Source organism: Dromiciops gliroides, chromosome 2, assembly GCF_019393635.1.
Source record: "Dromiciops gliroides isolate mDroGli1 chromosome 2, mDroGli1.pri, whole genome shotgun sequence".
NCBI classification, from domain to species: domain Eukaryota; kingdom Metazoa; phylum Chordata; class Mammalia; order Microbiotheria; family Microbiotheriidae; genus Dromiciops; species Dromiciops gliroides.
The window spans coordinates 559,118,700-559,141,301 of record NC_057862.1 but is presented as its reverse complement, the minus strand read 5'-3'; the positions used below and the strand labels follow the sequence as shown (position 1 = coordinate 559,141,301).

At 40.0% G+C, this 22,602-nt stretch overlaps 1 protein-coding gene across 2 annotated transcripts in view; it reads left to right on the top strand.

The window, feature by feature from the left end:
• Positions 1–22,602, top strand: part of SLC24A3 (solute carrier family 24 member 3) — a 759,832-nt gene that overhangs the window by 701,437 nt on the left and 35,793 nt on the right. For both annotated transcript variants that reach the window (XM_043982389.1, XM_043982388.1), the window contains exons 11-15: positions 935–1,095; positions 2,090–2,360; positions 14,300–14,466; positions 18,073–18,187; positions 20,135–20,247. In XM_043982389.1, the coding sequence (XP_043838324.1) occupies positions 935–1,095; positions 2,090–2,360; positions 14,300–14,466; positions 18,073–18,187; positions 20,135–20,247 (827 nt within the window). The remainder of the gene's footprint in view (positions 1–934; positions 1,096–2,089; positions 2,361–14,299; positions 14,467–18,072; positions 18,188–20,134; positions 20,248–22,602) is intronic.

Below are 22,602 nucleotides of genomic sequence, written 5' to 3'. Positions count from 1 at the left end.
TTAATCAAAAAGAAATTTTAAAACATACAGATTATTTCTAATTTCTTCCCTGACCCTCCACTGAAGTCTGCAGATGATTGCTCTATTTTGTAAATTAAAGAACTTGTAAAAATGTTTCCTGGCAAAATTTTCATGTTTCATGAAAGACCAGGTCTTTGGGATTTAAGTATTTGGTTCCATTCTATATTGGAGCTTTGTTACAGTCCTTGTATCCTGGCCTCTTTATACTCCAAAGAAAGAACACTCCCAGAGAACCAGAGCAATTAGTCCAAGTTTATTCAATATATTTAAAAGATTATTTCAGAAATCTGTGGCTTAGAAAACAAGGGAAAACACTGGGATAACCTGTGTATAGATATGGGATGCCAAAAGATCTTGTGTTCATTGGCAAATATGAAGGGAATAACTCAATTTTTTAGTATAGCAAACTGTATACTACAGAGAATTCCGAAGTAATTAACAGATCATTATAAACATTCCTGGAAATGGGGACTATATAGGAGAGAGAAAAAGAGGATATACACACATATGAAAAACTGAAGAGATAAAGATGAGGAAGTCAAGAAAAGGCTATTTTTCTACTGAACACATCAAACAAGAAGAGGCCATCAAAAGATAGGGCTTACTTCCTTTATAATGGTTTAGCTAACATATAAGTAAATGATGAATATTTAAGCATGTCACACTCGTACTCATATTCCAGATTTAGAGTTCAAAAGGACTTTAAAGATTGTCTAGTCCAACCCCATTTTGTTACCAATAAGAAAACTGAAGTCGATTTATGTGAATTTCCTCTAAAACTTATTTTAAAACAACTTCTGATTAACACCTATCACCAGTCACAAGAAGGTTTTTAATTAGCAATTTAGACCCTTCCCAAAGTGGCACTCTTGCTACTCCCCCATTTTAACTCGTATGTTTCCTATTTACACAGCAAATTTCCACCGCAAAGCTTCAGTGATCATGGTGGATGAGCTGCTGTCAGCATATCCACATCAGCTCTCTTTTTCTGAGGCCGGGCTCCGTATCATGATTACCAGCCACTTTCCCCCCAAAACTCGGCTCTCCATGGCCAGCCGCATGTTGATCAATGAGGTAATACCTACCCAGATCTTCTGGAAATGGGGCAAAGAGGTGGGGGGAGGGAAGGTTTTGAGAGAACCTGGCTACAAAGTTTCCACCTATAAATTCAAAGCATTGATGATCTATGATTTCATGAGGGTGCAAAAGTCCTGGTGTGGGAACTCCCTTCACTAATGGAAGTTGTAAAGGATCATGGGTACTAGATAAGTAGTAGATAGGACTTAGTAGATAAGTGCTACAAAGTTGAATGAAATACTGAAAAGCATCCTGTCATGTTCCTTCAGTATCAGAGGCAGGATTGGAACTTGTCTTCCTGATGACAAGTTCAACATTCTCCACTAGACCAATCTATAATTGCCCAACAGCTGCTTCTCAAAAGCTCAATACTAATTCAGCTAGAGGTGTGTTCTTTCACCATCCTTTCTTTACTTCACATTGTGAGATAGGAATATACCTTACTGTACTATAGACAAAATTTGGGGTCAGTTTCTCAATTCCCTTTTGGAAGTGGTGTGTGTGTGTGTGTGTGTGTGTGTGTGTGTGTGTGTGTGTGTGTGTGTGTGTGTGTGTGTGTGTGTGTAAGCTCTTGGCTCCTTACCTTCCTAGAAGTTTTCAGCATCTTTTTTAAGAGAATTCCATCATGAGAATTTGCGCTATGAGAGCTGGATGCTTTAAAGAGGCTGTTGATGAAATCAATATAGAAGATATTCTGTTGTCCCCATCACCCTACCACCATGTACACCTTTGTGTGGTCTATACTTTAGATTTTACAGGCATGCAAAATGTTGGCTGAGCTAGCTATTATTTTGAGTAATCACCAGACCCAGTTAGCAGTTCATTTAAAGGTGACTCCAGGGTCTGCCAGAAAATCCTATGCCACTTCTTCATGACTGGGTTATATAAATTCTAATAACCCACATTTGGGGTCTGTCCTTACTTAGCAAGAGTCTACATCATTTACAATTACTTTGGCCAAGTAAAGAATGTGTGGCTTTTTCTCCTGCAGAGGCAAAGATTAATCAACAGCAGAGCATATGCCAATGGAGAGTCAGAGGTGGCCATCAAAATCCCCATCAAGCATGCTGTTGAGAATGGAACAGGACCCAGCAGTGCCCCAGAGAGGGGTGCAAATGGCACCCGAAGGGATGATGATGTTACTGAGGCTGGCAATGAAACTGAGAATGAGAATGAGGACAATGAGAACAATGAGAATGATGAAGAAGAAGAAGAGGAGGAGGATGATGATGAGGGACCTTACACTCCATTCGACCCACCCTGTAAGAGTTCCTAAGTCCTTGTTTGTGTTTGGGAATAATAAGCCCATAGGGCCCAGGAAAAATTTTTATCATCTAATGAGTCAATACACATGTATTTTTGTTTGTTTTGTTCAATCATTTTCAGTCATGTCTCCATGACCCCAGTTGGGGTTTTCTGGAGTAGTTTGCTATTTCCTTCTCCAGCTCATTTCACAGATGAGGAACTGAGGCAAACAGGGTCAGGCAACTTGCCCAGGGTCATACAACTAGTAAGTGTCTGAGGCCAGATTTGAACTCATGAAGATGTGTCTTCCTGATTCCGAGCCCAGTACTCCGACTGCCCCAACACATGTATATTGAACATGAAAATATATGATATTGTGCACCTCCATTGAATTCCATTCACTACAAAAAACTGAATGAGCAATGTGAATGTGAATTACTAACTCCAGATTGAATGACTATTCATCATTTAATGGAATTTAAATACTAACATCCCTCTATCACTGCATCCTGATAGCGTTGCAGAAGCTGTATTCTCTTGTTTCATAATAGGATTTTTTTTTTTGCGCAGGGCAATGAGGGTTAAGTGACTTGCCCAGAGTCACACAGCTAGTAAGTGTCAAGTGTCTGAGGCCAGATTTGAATTCAGGTCCTCCTGAATCCAGGGCCAGTGCCACCTAGCTGCCCATTGTAATAGGATTTTAACAAATAACGCACATGTTTTACGCCTGGTTCTAGTAAAGAAATGTTTACACACTCAAGAGAAGAGGAATCCTAGTGTGAATCACAGTCACTGGTCATTTGAAACAATGCCAGGGCTTGGCTACCAGTGAACCCCAACTGGAGTCTCCAGGTAGTAGAGAGACAGCCACAGGGGACTGTGTCTCCCATTGGGAGACAGGAGAAAGATGAAAGAGGAAGAGAAGGGAGGTCATTCGGTATCTTATTCATGGAGGATATGTGCCCACCCACTGGCTTTGAAAAAGATAGTGGTTACCAAATTGAAGGCTGCCATTCCAGAAACATGCACAGGAAAATGACTGGGGTGGAGCAATTGTTGAGCCTTGAGCCAAGCAAGCAATGTCAAAGAGAAGAATGCACCTACTCTGCCTCCAGCTTCCCTCCCACCCACCAGACAGCAAGATTTAATCTGTGGCATATCATCATTAGTTGGGCTCTTTGTCATAAAGCCCATCATTAGCTGAAGTTTGGGTTGTACTTGTCCTATTCTTTTCTTAGTTTTTTTCCAAGGGAGTTTGGTACTTATAGGATAATAATGGTGACATTTATATAGTCGTTTTAAGTTTAGAGAGTGTTTTACAGATATTACCTCATTTTAAGCTTCACAAACCACTCTTCACAACAGGTTGTATTATCCCCATTTTACAAATGAGGAAAATGAGGCTAAGTTTCCTACTGATGGAGTTTCCCCTTGAGAGGGAAAGTTATTTGGGGGGAGTGAGGACTTCCTCTTTTCCTCAAATTATACCATGAATGGGAACTTGGACAGTTTTATGAGAAATATAGCATCCATAACTGTAGAGATGAGAGTTCTGCTGTGCTCTGCTTTGTCTAATGTGGATTCAACCTCTGCTCAATCATGGAGTCTTGTCGATCTAGTGAAACCTAAGGATCCCTTCTCAAAATAATGTTTTAAGTATTTGAAGGAAATGGTCATTTCAGTTAGAAGTTAGTTGTTGTTTCCATTCAAGTTCATGGATACTCTGAAATCTATCCAGGGACTCCTTGAGGGTCCATGAAGCCAAGAGTAAGAAACCCTAATGTAGACCATATCTGGAATATTCCGTTTAGTCCTGGGCACAGCATTATGAAGGCTAGCACAAGTACATACAAGCAGGAACAGTATGTTTGGGAGCACTAGGGAACAATACCATGCAAAAGCCAACTGAAGGAACTGAGATGTTTAACAGGGAGAAGAGGAGATTCAAGGGGACCTGATAGTTTTCTTCAAGTATTTAAAAGGCTATGATGGGGAGCAGGTAGATGGCATGGTGGATAAAGCATCAGCCCTGGATTCCGGAGGACCTGAGTTCAAATCTGACCTCAGACACTTGGCACTTACTAGCTGGGTAAGCCTGAGCAAGTCACTTAACCTTCATTGCCCTGGAAAAAAAAAAAAAGGATATGATGTGGAAGACAAGGGCAGCATGAAACAGTGGGGAAAGAACTGGCCCCAGAGCCAGAAGACCTGGGTTTGTGTCCTGACTCAGATATATACTGTCTGTGTGACCTTGGGCAAGTCTCTAAGCAATTCTTTAAGATTCTACATTGCAGAAAAGGCATCGACCTGCATTGGTAGAGGGATTGTCCTCAACCAAGGATTCCCTTGCTAACAAAATTACAAAATCCAATCCCTATCCCACATGGAAAGGGAATTGGATTTCAGCCTGATGTAATGGAAAGGACACTGAATTTGAGGTCAGAAGACCTGGCTTTAGGACATAGCTCTGTAGGGTGTGACCCTGAGCAGTTCTTTTTATGGGGATCAGTTTTCCTTATCTGTAAAACGAAAGACTTAGGTAAGATGATCTCCAAAGTTCCTTCTAACCATCTACGGCCTATTTTATTTGCTTAGCCCCAAAGGAAAAAAAAAAGGAGAATAATCAGTAGAAATTGTAGAGGAGGATATTTAAACTTAATGCACGCTAATGATTAGAGCTAATGAAAAGCTGAAATGGCTATTGCTTCAGGGGTCTCCCTTCATTAATGGGTCTTAAAGATAAGATGGTGTGATCATTTTTCACGAATGTTGCAAAGGAGATGCCTATTTAGGTATAGGTTGGAGATGCTGTGGTCCCCTTAGTACTTATTTTGCATTATTCACAAAGCCAGTGTGTGTATATGTATATATATACACGCACACACACACACACATACACATATACATAAATATACATATACACACATATATACATGTGTATAAGGTGCTTTGGAAATTTTAAATTGCTACATCAATGTTACTTCTTATTATTATTATCATTAACAACAACAATAATAACTAACAATAATTAGGAAGTTCTATACCTATTAGTTTTCCTAAGAAAACCAGGGCTGGACTATCAGATTTTTACTTGTTGGCAGTGTTTTTGTGCTAGAACAAAACAGCTATTTTTGCCGCTTGCTGATACATTTTCCTTTTCCTTCCCTCTCAGGCCATAAGAAAAAAAATTCATTTTCAATGTCCCAGTAGGGGCTAGACATATGATTTAATTATTATAGGGAACTGCTATGTGAGGAAATGTTCTCTGCCAATGTAGGTCAATATCTTCTGCAACTCATAGCCTCACACAGTAGAGGCAGGTAGATGGCAAAAATGGATAGAGCACTGGACCTAGAGTCAGGAAAACCAGGGTTCAAATCCGGCCTCAGATACTTCCAAGCTATGTGGCCCTAGGCAAATCATTTGTCAGTTTCCTCATCTGTAAAATGGGATAACAATAGCACATACCTCCCAGGGTTGTGAGGATCAAATGAGATATTTGTAAAGCACTGAACACAGAGTCTGCTACATAGTAGGTGCTATATAAATACTAGCTACTGGGGCAGCTAGGTGGCTCAGTGGACAGAGCACCAGCCCTGGATTCAGGAGGATCTGAGTTCAAATGTGACCTCAGACACTTAACACTTACTAGCTGTGTGACCTTGGGCAAGTCACTTTACCCCAATTGCCCTGCAATAAACAAATGAATGAATGAATGAATATAAGCTATTATTATTATTATCATTATTATCATTATTATACAGCTAGAGTACTAGCTTTATAGTCAGGAACACCTAAGTTCAAATCCAGCCTCAGACATTTACTAGCTGAGTAACTGCATTCAAGTCACCTAACCTCTGCTTCAGTTTCCTCTGCAAAACAGGGATAACAATGGTACCAACTCAATATAGTTGTTGTGAAGATAAAATGAGATAATATTGGTAAAGTGCTTTACAAACCTTAAAGCACAAATGCTACTAATGCTAGCTATTATTGTTGTTAGATCACCAAGAGGTTAAATGATTTGCCCAGCGTTGCTAAGCCCACACGTGACAGGGGTGGACTGTCTAAACACTATGTTACCTTGTCTCTCTTTGTGTACTACAGTCTGAAATATTGTTGTACTCTTCCAACTGAAATCCTTTATTAGAATTCCTGCAGCTAGGGGGCAGCTAGGTAGCACAGTGGATAAAGCACCGGCCCTGCATTCAGGAGGACCTGAGTTCAAATTCAGCCTCAGACACTTGATACTTACTAGCTATGTGACCCTGGGCAAGTCACTTAACCCCCATTGCCCTGCAAAAAAAAAATAAGATTTCCTGCAGCTAAGTTCTGGGGAATGCTTATTTTGTTGATGTCTTTCTCCGATTAAACAATGGTCAGGTGACATGTGCTTTTTCCATATGCTGCTGGTGCATGTTGCCATTTTAGAAGCCCTTAATACACAGTATGCGCAATTCATTCCAGCAGACAAACTTTAAAGATAAGTCAAGGCAAGGAAACTACAGCACTGAGCCCTAGTCTGCATCATACAGGCTTAGCCTCAACTCATATTGCCTCTGCTTCCTTCCATAGATGAATTCTATTCACAATGATAGAGTAGATCATGCTGGGAAGGGGTTGAGAAAGACCTTCAATTGTGTCTCCCTAATTTTAGGTGATGTTCTGTTTTGAAGTTTTAGCCATAATGGCCCTGTTCCAAGTTATTTTGGAAATCTTAAATCACTATATGACTGTTAACTCTTAATAATGAAGAACCTAAGCACTGTCTACAAGTCCTCATCAACCCTAAATCAGCAAACATTGCCAACTACTGTGGAATTTCACTCATATCTTTGGGGCCCTCTCATACTTCCTGAATAAGAGGAACAGGAAAAGAGTAAGATGCAAGCACTAGATTTAGAGACCAAGAACATGTGTTTGAAATCTAGCTCTACCACCTGCTTCCTGTGTGGCCTTGGGCAAATTATTTAATTTCCCCATACCTGACTTTCCTCATCTGTAAAATTAGAGTGTTGGATTAGATGACCTCTAAGGGCCATTTCAGGGCTGTCTAGAATTTTATGTCACATCAGTTTATCTCCCCATCTTCCAGACTCTAGGCCCAGAACTCTAGCCACTGCGTTATGTAGCTAAAGAAGTGGATAGAGCACTGGCCCTGAAGTTGGGAGGACCTGAGTTCAAATCTTGCCTCAGACACTAGCTGTATGACCCTGGGCAAGTCACTTAACCTCAATTGCCTAAACATCCAGGGCCATCTCCAGGCATCCTGATGTATATCTTGCCACTGGACCCAGATAGCTCTGGAGGAGAGAGTGAGGCTGGTGACTATACAGCCCTCCCTCATTTAAATCCAATTCAGTGGAAGTCATGACATCACGCTGATGTCATGGTCCTCTTCAGAACAGCCCTTCCCTTCCTCCAGCCATTCCCCTACTCACTGAGAAGACAAGCAATATGATACCCATTATACACATGAAATTATGCAAAACCTATTTCCATATTGGCCATCTTGAAAAAAAAGCAAGAAAAATAAAGGAGAAAAAAATGTTTCAATCTTCAATCATAGGCTCTATGAGATATTATTTTCAAACTCTTTTTGGCGGGGTGAGGCAGTTGGGGTTAAGTGACTTTCCCAGAGTCACACAGCTAGTAAGTGTCAAGTGTCTGAGGATGGATTTGAACTCAGGTCCTCCTGAATCCAGGGCTGGTGCTTTATCCACCATGCCACCTAACTGCCCCTGAGATACTATTTTTAACAAATCAAGTATACTTGCATCCCTAAGGCCTGTTCATTTAAATGGATGATAATATCATGGATGCATGATAAGGTTTAAGTCTAAGTTCTGCTATTTATTATATAGGTGACCTTCGTCAAATCACTTCACTTTTCTAGACATCAGTTCTCTGTTCTGTAAAATGATGGGTTAGACTCAGTGGTCTGTAAAGCCCTTCCAATTCTCAATCCTGTAATCCCAGCCAATCTCTGCCTATTACCATTTGCCCTCTTGTGGTATTCTTAGGACACACAGATCTGTGTCCCTGCCTGCCAGTCAGGGCTTTCTCTCACAGGGTCAAGAACTGGAGTTGGATCTTATTCATTCTGCTGTTTACTGTTGTAGTCAAACTGCAAAGATCACTTGTTCTGAGAATCAAAAGCCACTTCTCTGCCCGACCTGACTCGTCATGTGGTCGATGAAATCACAGCTTCACAGTGGTTCCACTGGGCCAGAGGAAACTAAAATTATACAATTTCCAGCAATTGTAATAGGATTCTTCCCCCTTCCCATTGATTCAGGAAATTAAAATGGGCTGGGGTAAATTTTAATATAGGGAGTATGTTTTAATCATCTTTTAAAGCATCTAAAATGGTTGTTAGTTTAATAACATAAAATGTATTATTTAAATCTTTATTTGGTCTACAATGATCATATCTGGCGTAGCTAGTTTTAAAAATAATTTTGCTAATGTATTAATAAATTTACATTCAAATATCATCCTTAGTTTTTGATACATAATGTAACAACTCTAAGGAACCTAGACAGCATCCTCTGTCTTTGTGCCTCTGGTGCCTCAAACAGGTGAGTCAGTTGTTTTTTTCAGTAGTGTCTGACTCTTCATGACTCCATTTGGGGCTTTCTTGTCAGGGATATCAGAGTGCTTTGCCACTTCCTTCTCCAGCTTATTTTACAGATGAAGGAAACTGAGGCAAACAGGGTTAAGTGACCTGCCCAGGGTCACAGAGCTAGTACACGTCTAAGGCCATTTGAACTCAGGTCTTCCTGACTTCAGTCTTGGCATTCTATCCACTGTGCCACCTAGCTGCTCTACTCTGCCTCTCACAATGTCCGACATAGAGTTGGCAATTAATGAACCCTAATTAAATGCCTGATTGATGTCATAGTTTCTCCCAGTTTATGAGAATTAGCTAGAAGTTTGAGAATAGGAAAAAATCATTTTTATAGTAATAAAAATTAAAATTTTCTCATCTAGTCTCAGACAGATACAGGAAATGGCCACTTTTGGTAAAAGGAATGGAAAAAAGTGGGGATAGATGGATTTGCCTGTTGATATGTCAGTTTATTTCTTGATATGATGATCAGAGGCTTTCACACAATCCTGAAGCCACTGAGAAACTGAGTCAGAGGCTGCACCAAGCAAACTCAAAAGCTCCTTTCACCTCTTTGACCAGAAATGAGGATTAATGGTCCGTACCTGCAGCCTTTGAAGAGGATGGAGAGAGTTTTAGGGAGACAAGTGACCCAGGTGACCCTGGGCAAAGCACTTAGCTTTTCTAGACATCACTTTCCAATTCTGCAAAATGATGGGTTAGACTCAGTGATCAATAAGTCCCTTCCAGCTCTCAGTCCCTTGTTCCCAGACGATTTTTGCCTATCGCCATTTGCCCTCTGGTGGTGAGCCTCAGGACACAGATTTGTGTCCAAAGCTGAGGCTAAATGAAACTTGTGTGGCCATGAGAGAACCTGCCCCAAAACTGTGTGTAACAGTAAAACCAGGACAGAAAAGACAAAGCCCAGGCATCAAGAGAATCAAGAGTAGTAAAAGCTTAGTCCACCACAAATGGTCCAAGACAAGGCCTCTGGATCTCCAACCTCTTCGTGAGCTAAGTGCAAAAAAATATAACAGATACAAAGGTCTTGGAAAAAAATGTAATGAGGGTAGAGGAGAAAAGAGATTTTTTTTTTTACTGGTTTGCTTTTTACCCACTAAGAACTACTGCCACCCCACTCTCAAAATGTTGAAGATTTGAAAAACATTAAAATCTGGGGTTTTTTTTTTTGAAGAAAGAATATAATTCTTTAGCTACACTATCTTCTGCAATTGGGGGGTGTCAAAATTAGACAATGTACAGGGTGGACCAAAAATCATTAATATTTAATAACTCCTACATATATATACACACAGAGTATATGTATGTACACATATATTTATATGTACATTATATATGTGTATTATATATATTAAGTGAATTTACATTATATGTAAAAAATCAAATCTCATAAATGGTAAAAAATAAAAAATAATTTTCAAAAGGTGATTAAAACATCAGACCCCTTCGTGACTTTTGGCCCACCTTGCAGTTTCTTCATCCTTTTTTTTAACTGAATAATATAGATAAAAACAACTTCCCCTCCCCCACTACAAATACATCTCTGCTTATAAGTACAAAGGAAAGTGAAGACTTCATCAAGAAATGGGAAAAGTTTTGTCACCAACCATTTGGTGGTGCTACAAAACTTTCAGGGCCAAGATTAAATAACAAACACATTAGGGATGTTACTACATTCAACCAGATTCCAAAATAGCAAGGATAGCTGACTTTTATTTTGTGCTTCAAGGTTAAGAGAATGCTCTGTATACATTGTCATTTGATCCTCACAATCAATGGACCAGTTAGTATATGAAGGTCCTACAATGTGCCAGACACTATAGTGCTCACATTCTAATAGGGGAAAACAACATATATAGGGAAGTGGCGGCCAGGGAGGAAGACTTTGGTAATGTTGATTTAATTACTGTTTTCAGAACTAGAGGAGCAAAGAGGGTAGAGGGAGGATGTCTGCACAGTGGCATATCACGAAGATTGAATAAATGGATACACAGTTCATCCATCAAGGCAAAATGTAGACAAAATATGTCCATCAGATTGGTGACTGTGAGGAAATTCTGGAAAATGTATTCACCAAAACTAACATACACTTGACCACTGTTAACACCATATATTAAAAGATGGAGTCCTGAAATTGTGGACGCTATTGTTACCTTTCCTATGGCAAGAATTAATTGGCAAACCCACAAGGGTGGTTTTTTACCCCCAGCCAATTCTTGGCTACCTAATGCAAACAATAACTACTCTTAACTGTTGTCAGTGAGAAGAGCTTATGTAAGAGTCCGTATTTCAGCCTCCTCCTGTCTCTCCTTTATTCTTACCACTTATCAGACTTCATACACTATCTATTCATGCCTTGTCTCTTCAATGTTGCAGCACCCTTTCTCCCTATGAGGAGATGCCCTCTATTTCAATGTTCTCTGGGAGGAGTGAAGAGAAAAGGGCAAGCAAGACCTAGGCAAAACAGGAGAGTAGGTATCCCTTAACTTCCCTTTATGTGCCCCTCTCCAGGATCTTAATGCTTCTTCTTACATTTTTCTCCCAAGTAGCAAATGCCCTCAAATAGCCCAGTGACTGAAGACTAGACTGTCACAGTGGCGCCATGCTTGAAAATTACCTATCCTACTTCTCTCATCACAATTCCTATTTGCTCCAAGATAACAAAGGCAAGGTTAATTTTCAAACGTACATTATCACTATCAGGAGAAACATCTTTCATATATATGGTCTTTCAGCCAAATGCTGAAATCAGCAAGCACATGTAATGCATAACAATTCCACAAGGTGCCGCTATCTTCACTGAAAGCCATGCACTCTTCACATTTAAAAACAGACTGCGTACTGAGTTCATTTCTTAAGTTATAGTGTCAAAGATATAAGCTACTTACTAAAAGATTTGACCTTTTCTAAAAAAAAGAAAAATGAGTTGTGTATATTTTTGTATGCATTTGTGCATCAATGCCAAGTACCTGGTCGATATTAAGATTCTCCATATAATCATTTAAACAAATGACTTGTAACTAGACTGCTAGCCTCAGAACTCATGTGAGCAACTTGACAGCAAATGTGGTCTAGGTCTCATCCTTCCTGTCCCAAAAGAGAAGCCGAATTGAGTGTTGATTGAACTCACACTAGCCCACTGACTAAGGACTATTAACATCCTGAGAAAGATATTTGATCTTGATTCTTCAAGCACTTATTGATGGCTTCCTATTTCTCCAGAAAAGTACAGCGGACATATCCCAGAGGATGGGTTGGTTTTCTTTTTTTGGTTTGGTTTTGTTTGTTTTGTTTGCATTTACTCCTGGACCCAGTAATGAATCCTGGGACCTATCGTCTCTCTGGGTCTCAGTTTCTCCATTTAAATACAGTATATTCTCTCCTCCCCTCTCTTCTTATTTTCACAAAGATTATATTGTGTTTTGTTTCTGTTTAAATGTCACACACACATACATCTAGAATGTAAACATCTTGAAAGCAGGGACTTTTTGTCTTTATATCACTGTGCCTCACTCATAGTATTCATTTAAGAAATACTTTTAAAATTAATTAGATTGAAGGTAATATCTTTAAAGCAAACTGTGGAAATAACCATTAACCCTTTGTACCCCAAAAAGGGCAAATGACCTTCTTAACTGGCCCCTTACCCCTTCCTCTTCCAGGCAAAAGTCCTGACTTGACTTTTATTGCCCTTTTTTATTTGCCAAGTGATCCTCCACAACTTACTCTCAAGCTTCATGCTTTTAGAAGGCTGGTAACCCCAACAAGCAGTTGGCCCATGGGGAACTCTTTGGACTAATGATTTCCTCAAGGAAGGGAGTTCTTCATGAAGTACTTCCTTCTACAAATATAGTTTGGAACCTTCTTGGTAATTTATGTACTCTTAGAGAGTCAACTGGGACACTGAATGGTTAAGTGACTTACCCACGACCACACAATATCACAGGCACCTCCTGAACCCAGGACTTCCTGACTATTAGATCAGCTCTCTAGACACTCAGGGAAGACATTAGTACACAGTAATTCAGTTCAACAGCCATATCTTAAACATCTATTAAGTACATGCAATGCACTGGTGTGGGTGCTAGGAGTACAAAGACAAAAATGAAAACAATCCCAACATTCAAGGAATTTAATAAGTAAATACAAAGTACACTTAAAGTGATATCAAGGAATAGAAAGCATTAAGGGATCAGGGAACCTCCTGTAGAAGGTGGCCTGGTAGCTGAGCTTTGAAGGAAAACAGGCATACTGAGCAGCAGCAGAGGTCAGGTGAAGATGCATTCCATTCCAGATATAAGGCACAGAGATGGTAGATGGAGCATCATGTATAAGGAGCAGCCGGTAGGCCGATCTGGATTGAAATGGCAGACTTGTAAAGGGGAATAACATGGAATAAGATTGGGAAGATAAGGAACAGCCATGTTATGTATGGAATGTTTTAAACACTAAACTGAGAAATGTATATCTTATCCAAGAAGCAATAGGGAACCCCTCAAGATTTTTGCATGGAGTCATGGTCATTGCAAAGATCAGTCTGAAGAGAGAGAATTGGAGAGGGAATAAATACACCAGGAGTAGGGAGCTCAATTAAGAGGCTCTCATAAGAGTCTAGGGGACTACAACAATGTAAACAAACACAAAAAGAATCAAAAGTGAATGTCCCAGAATTATAAAAAGCAAGCGTGGATTGAAAGAAGAAATACAAAAAGATAACTCCAACTCGACTCCTGTGCAGAGGTAGGAGATCCATGAGCATTGTATGTGGCATATATTTTCATATTTTTTCTATGTATTAATCAGGCTATTTCTTTTCTCCTTTTCCTTTTGTTGTCTTAAAAAATACTATTTGTCATTGGAGATGGATTTTTCATACATGGAAGGGGAGGGATTCTTGGAGAAACTATGGTGAGGTAAAAAAAAAATCAATGAAAACTTATTTTTTTTTAAATGTAGGAAATAGTAGACAAAGGCTTGAACTCATGTGCTGACCATCAAGGGGAAAGAAGATTAACAGGGAAAATGCTTTGACAAGATTTGGCATCTTGTCAGAGAGAGTCAAGGAAATCTCTTAAGTATATGACCTTGAGTGACTGGAAGGTCAGTGGTGCCCTACACACAAACAAGGAAGTTTATAAGAAGGCTAAGTTTCAGGAAAACCTAAGTTTGGTTTCAGGCACGCTAAGTTTGAGATGTCAAAGAGACACCCGGTAATCCTATTAGGTGTGTCCCCCCAGGCAGAATTTAAGTAGAGACAGAGAAGATGGAAAATGAAGTCATTTGATATTTTCTTCTTCCTTCCCCCACCTTTTTTTTTTCCTCCAGCTGGCAAATTGGAAATAGTGAAGTGGTTGTTCACCTGGCCACTGAGTTTGGTCTTGTACTTTACTGTACCCAACTGCAACAAACCCCGATGGGAGAAGTGGTTTATGGTGACATTTGCCTCCTCCACCCTGTGGATCGCAGCCTTCTCCTATATGATGGTTTGGATGGTGAGTGTCGCACCAAATGCCCAGGCCTCAAGCCCCGACTAACCCTTTCCAGACAGATGTTCAGGGGTTGGGGGGGTGGACAAAGCTGGTGGCTAAGAGAGACCTAAAACCCAAAGCAAATCAGAAAATCAGGCTTTCTTTGGAGGATTCCAATCTGATCCTTCCCGGCGCTTTGTGTGACAGTGGGTAGAGCAAGCTGTTTCATCTCTCTGGGCCCCTCATTTGTAAAAATGAAGGGATCATAGATTTAGAGCCACAAAGAAGGAATCTAAGAATTCACCTAGTTCAACTTTCTCATTTTATAGATACGGAAACCGGGATGTGGAGAGGTTAATGATTAACACTCAGAGTCACACAGATTGAAAGTTCATATTTCAATTTGGTTCCTTTGACTCTTAAGTCCAATATTCTTTTGGCAGGGGAGGAGCAATGAGGGTTAAGTGACTTGCCCAGGGTCACACAGCTAGTAAGTGTCAAGTGTCTGAGGTTGGATCTGAACTAAGGTCCTCCCGAATCCAGGCCACTGTGCCACCTACCTGCCCCAAGTACAATATTCTTTCCAAGACACCACAATGATTATACAAAACAGTCCCTATAATCCCTTCTGGCCCTAGAAAGTAAATGATTTTATGAGAAGGACTTAATCTAATGCTACAGCATTGGATGTGGAAAAAAGTTAACACATGTGGGAAACATTTACAAATGCCTTGAGCAAAGGTCTCATGGGTTATATATCTTTGTGTCCCACAGCATCTAGCATAATGTCCTATATATAGGTGCTTAATAAATGTTTGCTGAATTGAATTATTAAATTGAAAAACCTTGACTGACCTAGCATGTGTCTGCAGTTCAGTAGTTCAGGATACACACACACACACACACACACACACACGTGTATATATAATCCTGGGTTTAGATAATTTGATAGATGATAGTGGGTGTGATATTATCACTTTAACCCTGTTGCTCAAAGACGACTTATCTGTTTATAATGGAGGTAATAGTTAACCTAAGCGTATACAACCATCTGTCTTCTGTCCTCTCTTTCTATAGAGACAGAAGGGCAAACAAGGAATCAAACTGACCCCTTTGATTTCCTCTCTTAATATTCCTTTTCCCTCTTCCTCCAGCTGAGGTGCTAATGAGCCTTGAAAAAATCAGGACCTGGTCCAGACTACCTGGATAATTAGCTGCTGGATAATTGAGGTTTTTCTGGATCAGTAATAATAATGAGGATGCAACTTGAATAGTATTTCCTTTTCAGTCCAAGCACAGTTGAGCCAAACCAGACAGCTACAGGGAATAAGCTTAGGGTTAGAAGGGGGAAAAAAAGCAAGGTTTGGCCAAGAAGGTCAATTTTAGCCAGGGCATCTGTAGTTAGGCGAACTAAACCAAACTCCATTTCACAAAAGGCTTTTCAAAGCCACTAAATATGAATCAAATGTATTTTTAAATAGAAATACATTCCTCCTTGGAGAATGCAAGCATTCAGAGAGCCCCAAGTCCACACCAAGTGCCATTCAGCATTAAATGGGGAAGTAGCACATGTTCTTTGGTTTTAAAAGGATGAAGGCCAAGGTATCCCGAAGGACTTTAACTAAACTCTCCCAATTCTCTCAACAGGAAAATAACAATTCTCTCAAACTGCTTTTCAGAGAATAGTCAGGCTTTTGTGCATATATAATGGCTTCTCTAGGCTTTCAACCACTGGTGCAACAGGAACCACACAGAATTGTGCTACTTACAACATGTGTTTTGCATTTCTTGTCATTTCATAGAGGGTGGGGAAGATCAAGTGCTATCCTAAAATGACCTAGTCAGTTTCAGCTGTTCAAGTCTACTTCTCCCAAACTAGAACATGCAGCCGCAATGAATTTGCCTGGATTCCTATTCCATGGATAAGGCAATTGGAGTCAAGAAGAGCTGGATTCAAATCCTGCCTCAGACAGGATGTGACACTGGACAATTCATTTAACCTCTCTGGACCTCAGTTTCCCTATCTGTAATAATTATAAATAAATAAATTATATATTACATTTTTATATTGCCTACTATGTGCCAGGAACTGTGTTAAGCACTTTAAAATTATTATCTCATTTGATCCTTACAACAACCCTGGGAGGTAGGTGCTATTATTATCACCATTTTACACGTAAGGAAACTGAGGCAAACAGAAGTTAAATGACTTATTCAAGAGTCACACAGTCAGTAAGTGTCTGAGGCCAGATTTTAACTCAGGTCTCCCTGATGCCAGGCTCAGGACTTTACACACTGTGCCACCTAAAATAAAGGGATTGGGCAGCTAGGTGGCGCAGTGGATGAAGCACTGGCCCTGGAGTCAGGAGTACCTGAGTTCAAATCTGGCCTCAGACACTTGACGTTTACTAGCTGTGTGACCCTGAGCAAGTCACTTAACCCCATTTGCTCTAAACCTATGGGGTCATCTCAGTCATTGTGATGTATATCTTGCCACGGGAACCAGATGGTGCTGGAGGAGCGAGTGAGGCTGGTGACTTTGCACAGCCCTTCCTCCCTTAAATCCAATTCTCTGCGAGTCATGACATCACCTCCCAATGTCACAGTCCTCTTCGAGAACAAAGGACGAACAACAACAGCAATAAAAAAAAAGGACTGGGGGGTGGCTAGGTGGCACAGTGGATAAAGTACCGGCCCTGTATTCAGGAGTACCTGAGTTCAAATCCAGCCTCAGACACTTAACACTTACTAGCTGTGTGACCCTGGGCAAGTCACTTAACCCCAATTGCCTCACTTAAAAAAAAAAAAAAGACTGGACTCCTCAATGGGCCCTAAAGTTACTTCCCTCTCTAAAGCTTTGGTCTAATGATCCCATGTGGATTTTACACTGGTACATGCTGTGATCTTGCTTCACCTTACTGTTCTCTGCCTCAGTCCCCCTGTCAGTCCACTGGGGATAAGAATATTTGCCATTTCATTTTTGGCAATATTTTGAAATGTCCCAGATTCCACCTGTTGACACTGTTCAAAGCTGAAATCTCTTTTATGTAAATTGTCTCCAGTAGTCAAGAAGCGGCTTACTGGGGCCAATCACTATTTAGGTATAGGTTAGATAAAGTAATCCATGAAGTCTCTTCTGCCCTCTGAGAGTCAGCTGTTCTATAGGTTTCCATCTTTAAAATGACAAGGAGTAAACTTGCCTGTCTACACACTACTAGGCTTCAAGACTAAATAAATAAAACCACAAATAAACGGATAAATGAATAGAAAGATAAACAGATGTGTAAGGAGATGATTTGAAGCTCAGGTAGAGCTGGATGGAATGGGATTTGCTAAAAAGAACTGGGAGAGCAAGCCATCCCCTTTCACCACTGGTCAATTCCCATCAGCCATTCTTTGGAGCGCTTCTGGCAATGGCACACAGGTGGTATACACTATGATTTTTCATTATCCAACATCCTTGGAAAATTTAACATCTTGATTCCATCCCTTATTACCATCAAAAACTGATTAGTAATATAAGTTCATTCTTCCAGAGAGATTGCCCAAATACAGGCTGAAGGCATCCTTTTCTTTATTGCCCCATGCTCTCTTGAATATCTCCTAATAATATATTTTCCGTCCTTGCAGGTTACAATTATTGGCTACACTTTAGGTATTCCTGATGTGATCATGGGGATCACATTTCTGGCAGCTGGGACAAGTGTGCCTGATTGCATGGCCAGCCTCATTGTTGCAAGACAAGGTAAGTTAGGAAGGAAGTTAGGAAGTTAGGAAGGAAGGAAGTTAGGAAGTTAGGAAGTTAGGAAGTTAGGAAGTTAGGAAGTTAGGAAGTTAGGAAGGAAGGAAGGAAGGAAGGAAGGAAGGAAGGAAGGAAGGAAGGAAGGAAGGAAGGAAGGAAGGAAGGAAGGAAGGAAGGAAGGAAGGAAGGAAGGAAGGAAGGAAGGAAGGAAGGAAGGAAGGAAGGAAGGAAGGAAGGAAGGAAGGAAGGAAGAAAAGAGGAGAAGGAAGAGGGGGAGAAAGAGGGAAATCTCACAAGACTCTAGTTGTAATAAAGAGTTGTGAGACATAAGCAAACTGTCTTTTAATGAGAACATAAGTCAAAATTCTATGTAAATAAGGAAGATGCTTTTCAAAAAAAGAAAAGCAAAATTATGAACTAGTTGTAGGATTTTACTCTTAGAGAAGAAAGAGTACCTATGCAGATAAAATTTCCAGAGTTCTCTTCTAACTTTGAGACACAGGAAGCCACCAGATCAATGGTCTTTACTTTCCCTTCAGATGAGACTTGTTCCTACATACTAGTCTTTGAAATGTGCTGTCCTACAAAACACAGATTATAATTCATGCCCTTCAAGAAACCTTCAGTGACTAAATTTGGCAAGTTGTTCACTCACCATCATCCCCTCAATTTTATGTGCTAAAAGATAAATTAAGGAGTAATTCCTTAACTTTATGGGAGGATTTACAATGAATTTATGCAACAAACTACCTTAATGCACTTAAAATATAATAATTTGCAGGAATTCAGTTTGCATGCAACTTTTTAGGAATGTGTCTTCCCTAAAATAAACCATTGTACATAAATGTTAGTAGAAATATCCATCAATTGGGGGTGGCTAGGTGATGCAGTGGATAAAGCACTGGCCCTGGATTCAGGAGTACCTGAGTTCAAATCCAGCCTCAGACACTTGACACTTACTAGCTGTGTGACCCTGGGCAAGTCACTTAACCCCGATTGCCCCCCCAAAAAAAATCCATCAATTAATGTGAAGAACTGACAACACTATGTATACACAGTCATTTGATCCTTACAATAACCCTGTGAGGTAGATATTATTATGCCAGTTTTCCAGATGTGCAAGCTGAGGCACAGGAAGATCAAGGAACTTCCATACAATCACTCACTAGTAAGTGTCTGAGGCAAGATTCTGATTCAAGTCTTCCTGATCCCCAGTTCAGTGTTCTATCTACTCTGCTACCTAGTTTCATCTAAAATAAGAAATGTGTGGTGATTTGAAAATCAAATGGAAGAATTAGTTTCAAAGAAGAGCAGGTAGGGAGCTAATATGGATGAGTTTGGGCCCCTAATGAAGCTTTAAAAAAAAATTTCTATGCAAAAAAAAAAAAAATCTGTAGATTCCTCTCCCCTCCCCATTTGTTTCCTAAGACTGCTTCATAATGTTCTGAAACATCTACCAACTTTTGGAAAATGAAAATTCTAGTATTACCCATAATGTTTAGATGTGGGGAGCTTTTGTTTATATTTCTCATATGGAGGTATGGAAGTTCTCTTTGACTAGAATGGGCCCTGGGGAAGGGGATAGAGATGGGGAGGAAGCATCTATAAGGTAAAAGAAATAAATCTAGAAAATATTTGTGGAGCACAAGAGAATCTATATCACATACTTAATAAAGAGTCTGGAATTAAATTAAGTTTGAGTACAATGCAAGTGGACTAGCATCAGAACCTGGCACTTGCCTACTTAGGAAATATGAAGGAAAAGAATATGAATCTCATTCATTTTCCCACCATCGGTATTATCTGATTCCCTGAGAGAAGATAGTCTGGGCTTGAAAAAACAAAAAACCAGAAAGAAACTCCATGTATGATCTGTTGTTTTGAAGCCCCAATGGCCTACTGGCATCCCTCCCCCATCACTTCCTGAGGACATGTCATCTCTTCTTCCAGGGATGGGTGACATGGCTGTCTCCAACTCCATCGGAAGCAACGTGTTCGACATTCTGATTGGCCTGGGCCTCCCGTGGGCTCTGCAGACCCTGGCAGTGGATTATGGCTCATATGTAAGTAGCATCCTCCATGACTTTTTGGTGGTCCATAAAACTTGGCTTTGTGCATGTCCTTTTAAAAAAAACTCTGTATTAAAGAACTTCCAATAACATTCCTTGGGCTGTTGCACTTGTTGGTTGCCAACAATCCACGGGTGAGTGAATCTTCTCTAGAGCTATTGTTTAGAATGTCTTTTATGACATATGGGTTCTTAACCTGAGGTATGTGAAGTTGTTTTACATGTACATGAACACACACATGTGCATATACACATTTATACATGCATTGTGCATACACAGGTGTATATATGTGTATATATACACATTTGTTTGTGTATATACACATTTATGCATATACAACTGTATTTCAATATAATTGGTTTCCTCTGTAATCCTCTGTATTTTATTTTATAAATTTAAAAACATTATTCTCAGAAAGGGTCTATAGGCTTCACATCACTGCCAAATGGAGCCATGACACTGAGAAGGTTAAGAACCCCTACTTTATGGTAAGAAGCTTGAAATTAAGAAATGAATCCATAAAGGAAAGTTTTTGTGTTAGGAAGTCAAAAATATAATTTAAGGACCACATATGCAATATTATAGTCAGTTCTTAGCACCACATTTTAGAATGACATTGGCTAGCTGGTGTATGTGTCCAAGATGCGGTGCAACTAGGAAGGTGAAGGGCCTATAAACCATGTCATAATTGAAGGGAATGAGAGTTGTTTGGACTAGAAAAGAGAAAACTTGAAGGAAGAGGAGGGAGGAGAACGTGGAGATGTCAGGATTCAGCCTTACAGAACTCATCAGCATCCCCGGACAACAGCTTCTCCTCCTATGAGTAACTACCACTTCAGACATTTAATAGCTGTCTGACCTTAGAGAAGACACTTAACCTCTCTGGGCCTCAATTTCCCCATCTATAAAATAGTGATAAACATAGTTCCTATCTCACAGGGATTTTTGTGTGGCCCAAATAAGTTAACAGATGTAAAATACTTTGCAAACTTTGAGATGCTATAGAAATACTAGCTGCTGCTATCATCGTCATCATCACCTTTATCATTAGCATCATGATGATGATGCCTTTTCACTTTGTGCCCTTTTGTATTCCACGGTAGAATATTAAGTGGAATATCAGTGCCCTCAAGGGCACAGGCTATTTCAACACTTGTCATTGCATCCCCAGTACTTAGCTCAGTGCCTGGGAATAGTAGACACTTTGATCGATGCTTGTTGAATGATTTAATGAATGTTACTAAAACTTCCCTGGTCTCTGAAACCCAATGTAAAGACCTGATCCTCTTGGACTTTCCTTGGATCCCTGAATGAACCGGAGTCCCTGTGTTCAAAGATCTTCCACATTCAGAGGCTAACTACTGGTCCAACACTTAGCATAGTACTCAGACCACAGGAGGACCCTCTTAAATACTTATATGCTTGACTTGTGAGCCTGATTTTATTTGATCCTCACAACCCTATGAGTTAGGGATTACAAATATCATCCTCAATTCACAGATGAGGAAACTAAAATTCAGAGAGTAACTACTCGCCCATGATCACACTACTAGTAAGTGTCAGAGGCAAAATTTGAACCCAGGTCTTCCTGATGCCAAGTCCGATTCAATCTATTACACTGTACTGCTTTTCACAATTTAATTTGATAGCTATCTAGATATCTACCCTCCCCTCCAACCCTCAGCCCCAGCCACGGGATGATTAGAGAAAGACAAATAGGTTCACTAGAACTTTTCTCATTTTCCCAAAAGAAAAAGGATTCATCCCAATACAAAGGTAACCTCTAAAGTTCAGAAAGATAATAAAAGACAATACAATAAAAGGTATCCCTCTTCTTTACATCATCTTTCAAACATCTGAAAGGCTATGATGAGGAAGAGAAACAGTCTTACTCTATAAAGGAGAACTAGAAACAACAGGGTAGAAGCCACAGGTAGGCTTACTGTTGGAAAAAAAAGCTATTAATAGTTAAGAGATGGGGGGCGGCTAGGTGGTGTAGTGGATAAAGCACCAGCCTTGGATTCAGGAGTACCTGAGTTCAAATCCAACCTCAGACACTTACTAGCCGTGTGACCCTGGGCAAGTCACTTAACCCTCACTGCCCGCAAAACAAAACAAAACAAAAAAATAGTTAAGAGATATACCAGAATGGAAAAGACTTCCTCCTTAAATATTGAGTTTCCCATCATTTAAAGTATTTGAGCACAGACTCAGCAACCATTTGTCAGGAATGGTGTAGAAAGGGTTCCTGCATTGGAAGGAAGGCTAGACTAGGAAATCTCTATGATACCATCCAAATCTTTGTTGTTGTTATTGTTATCTTTTTCAGTCATGTCCAACTCTTCATGA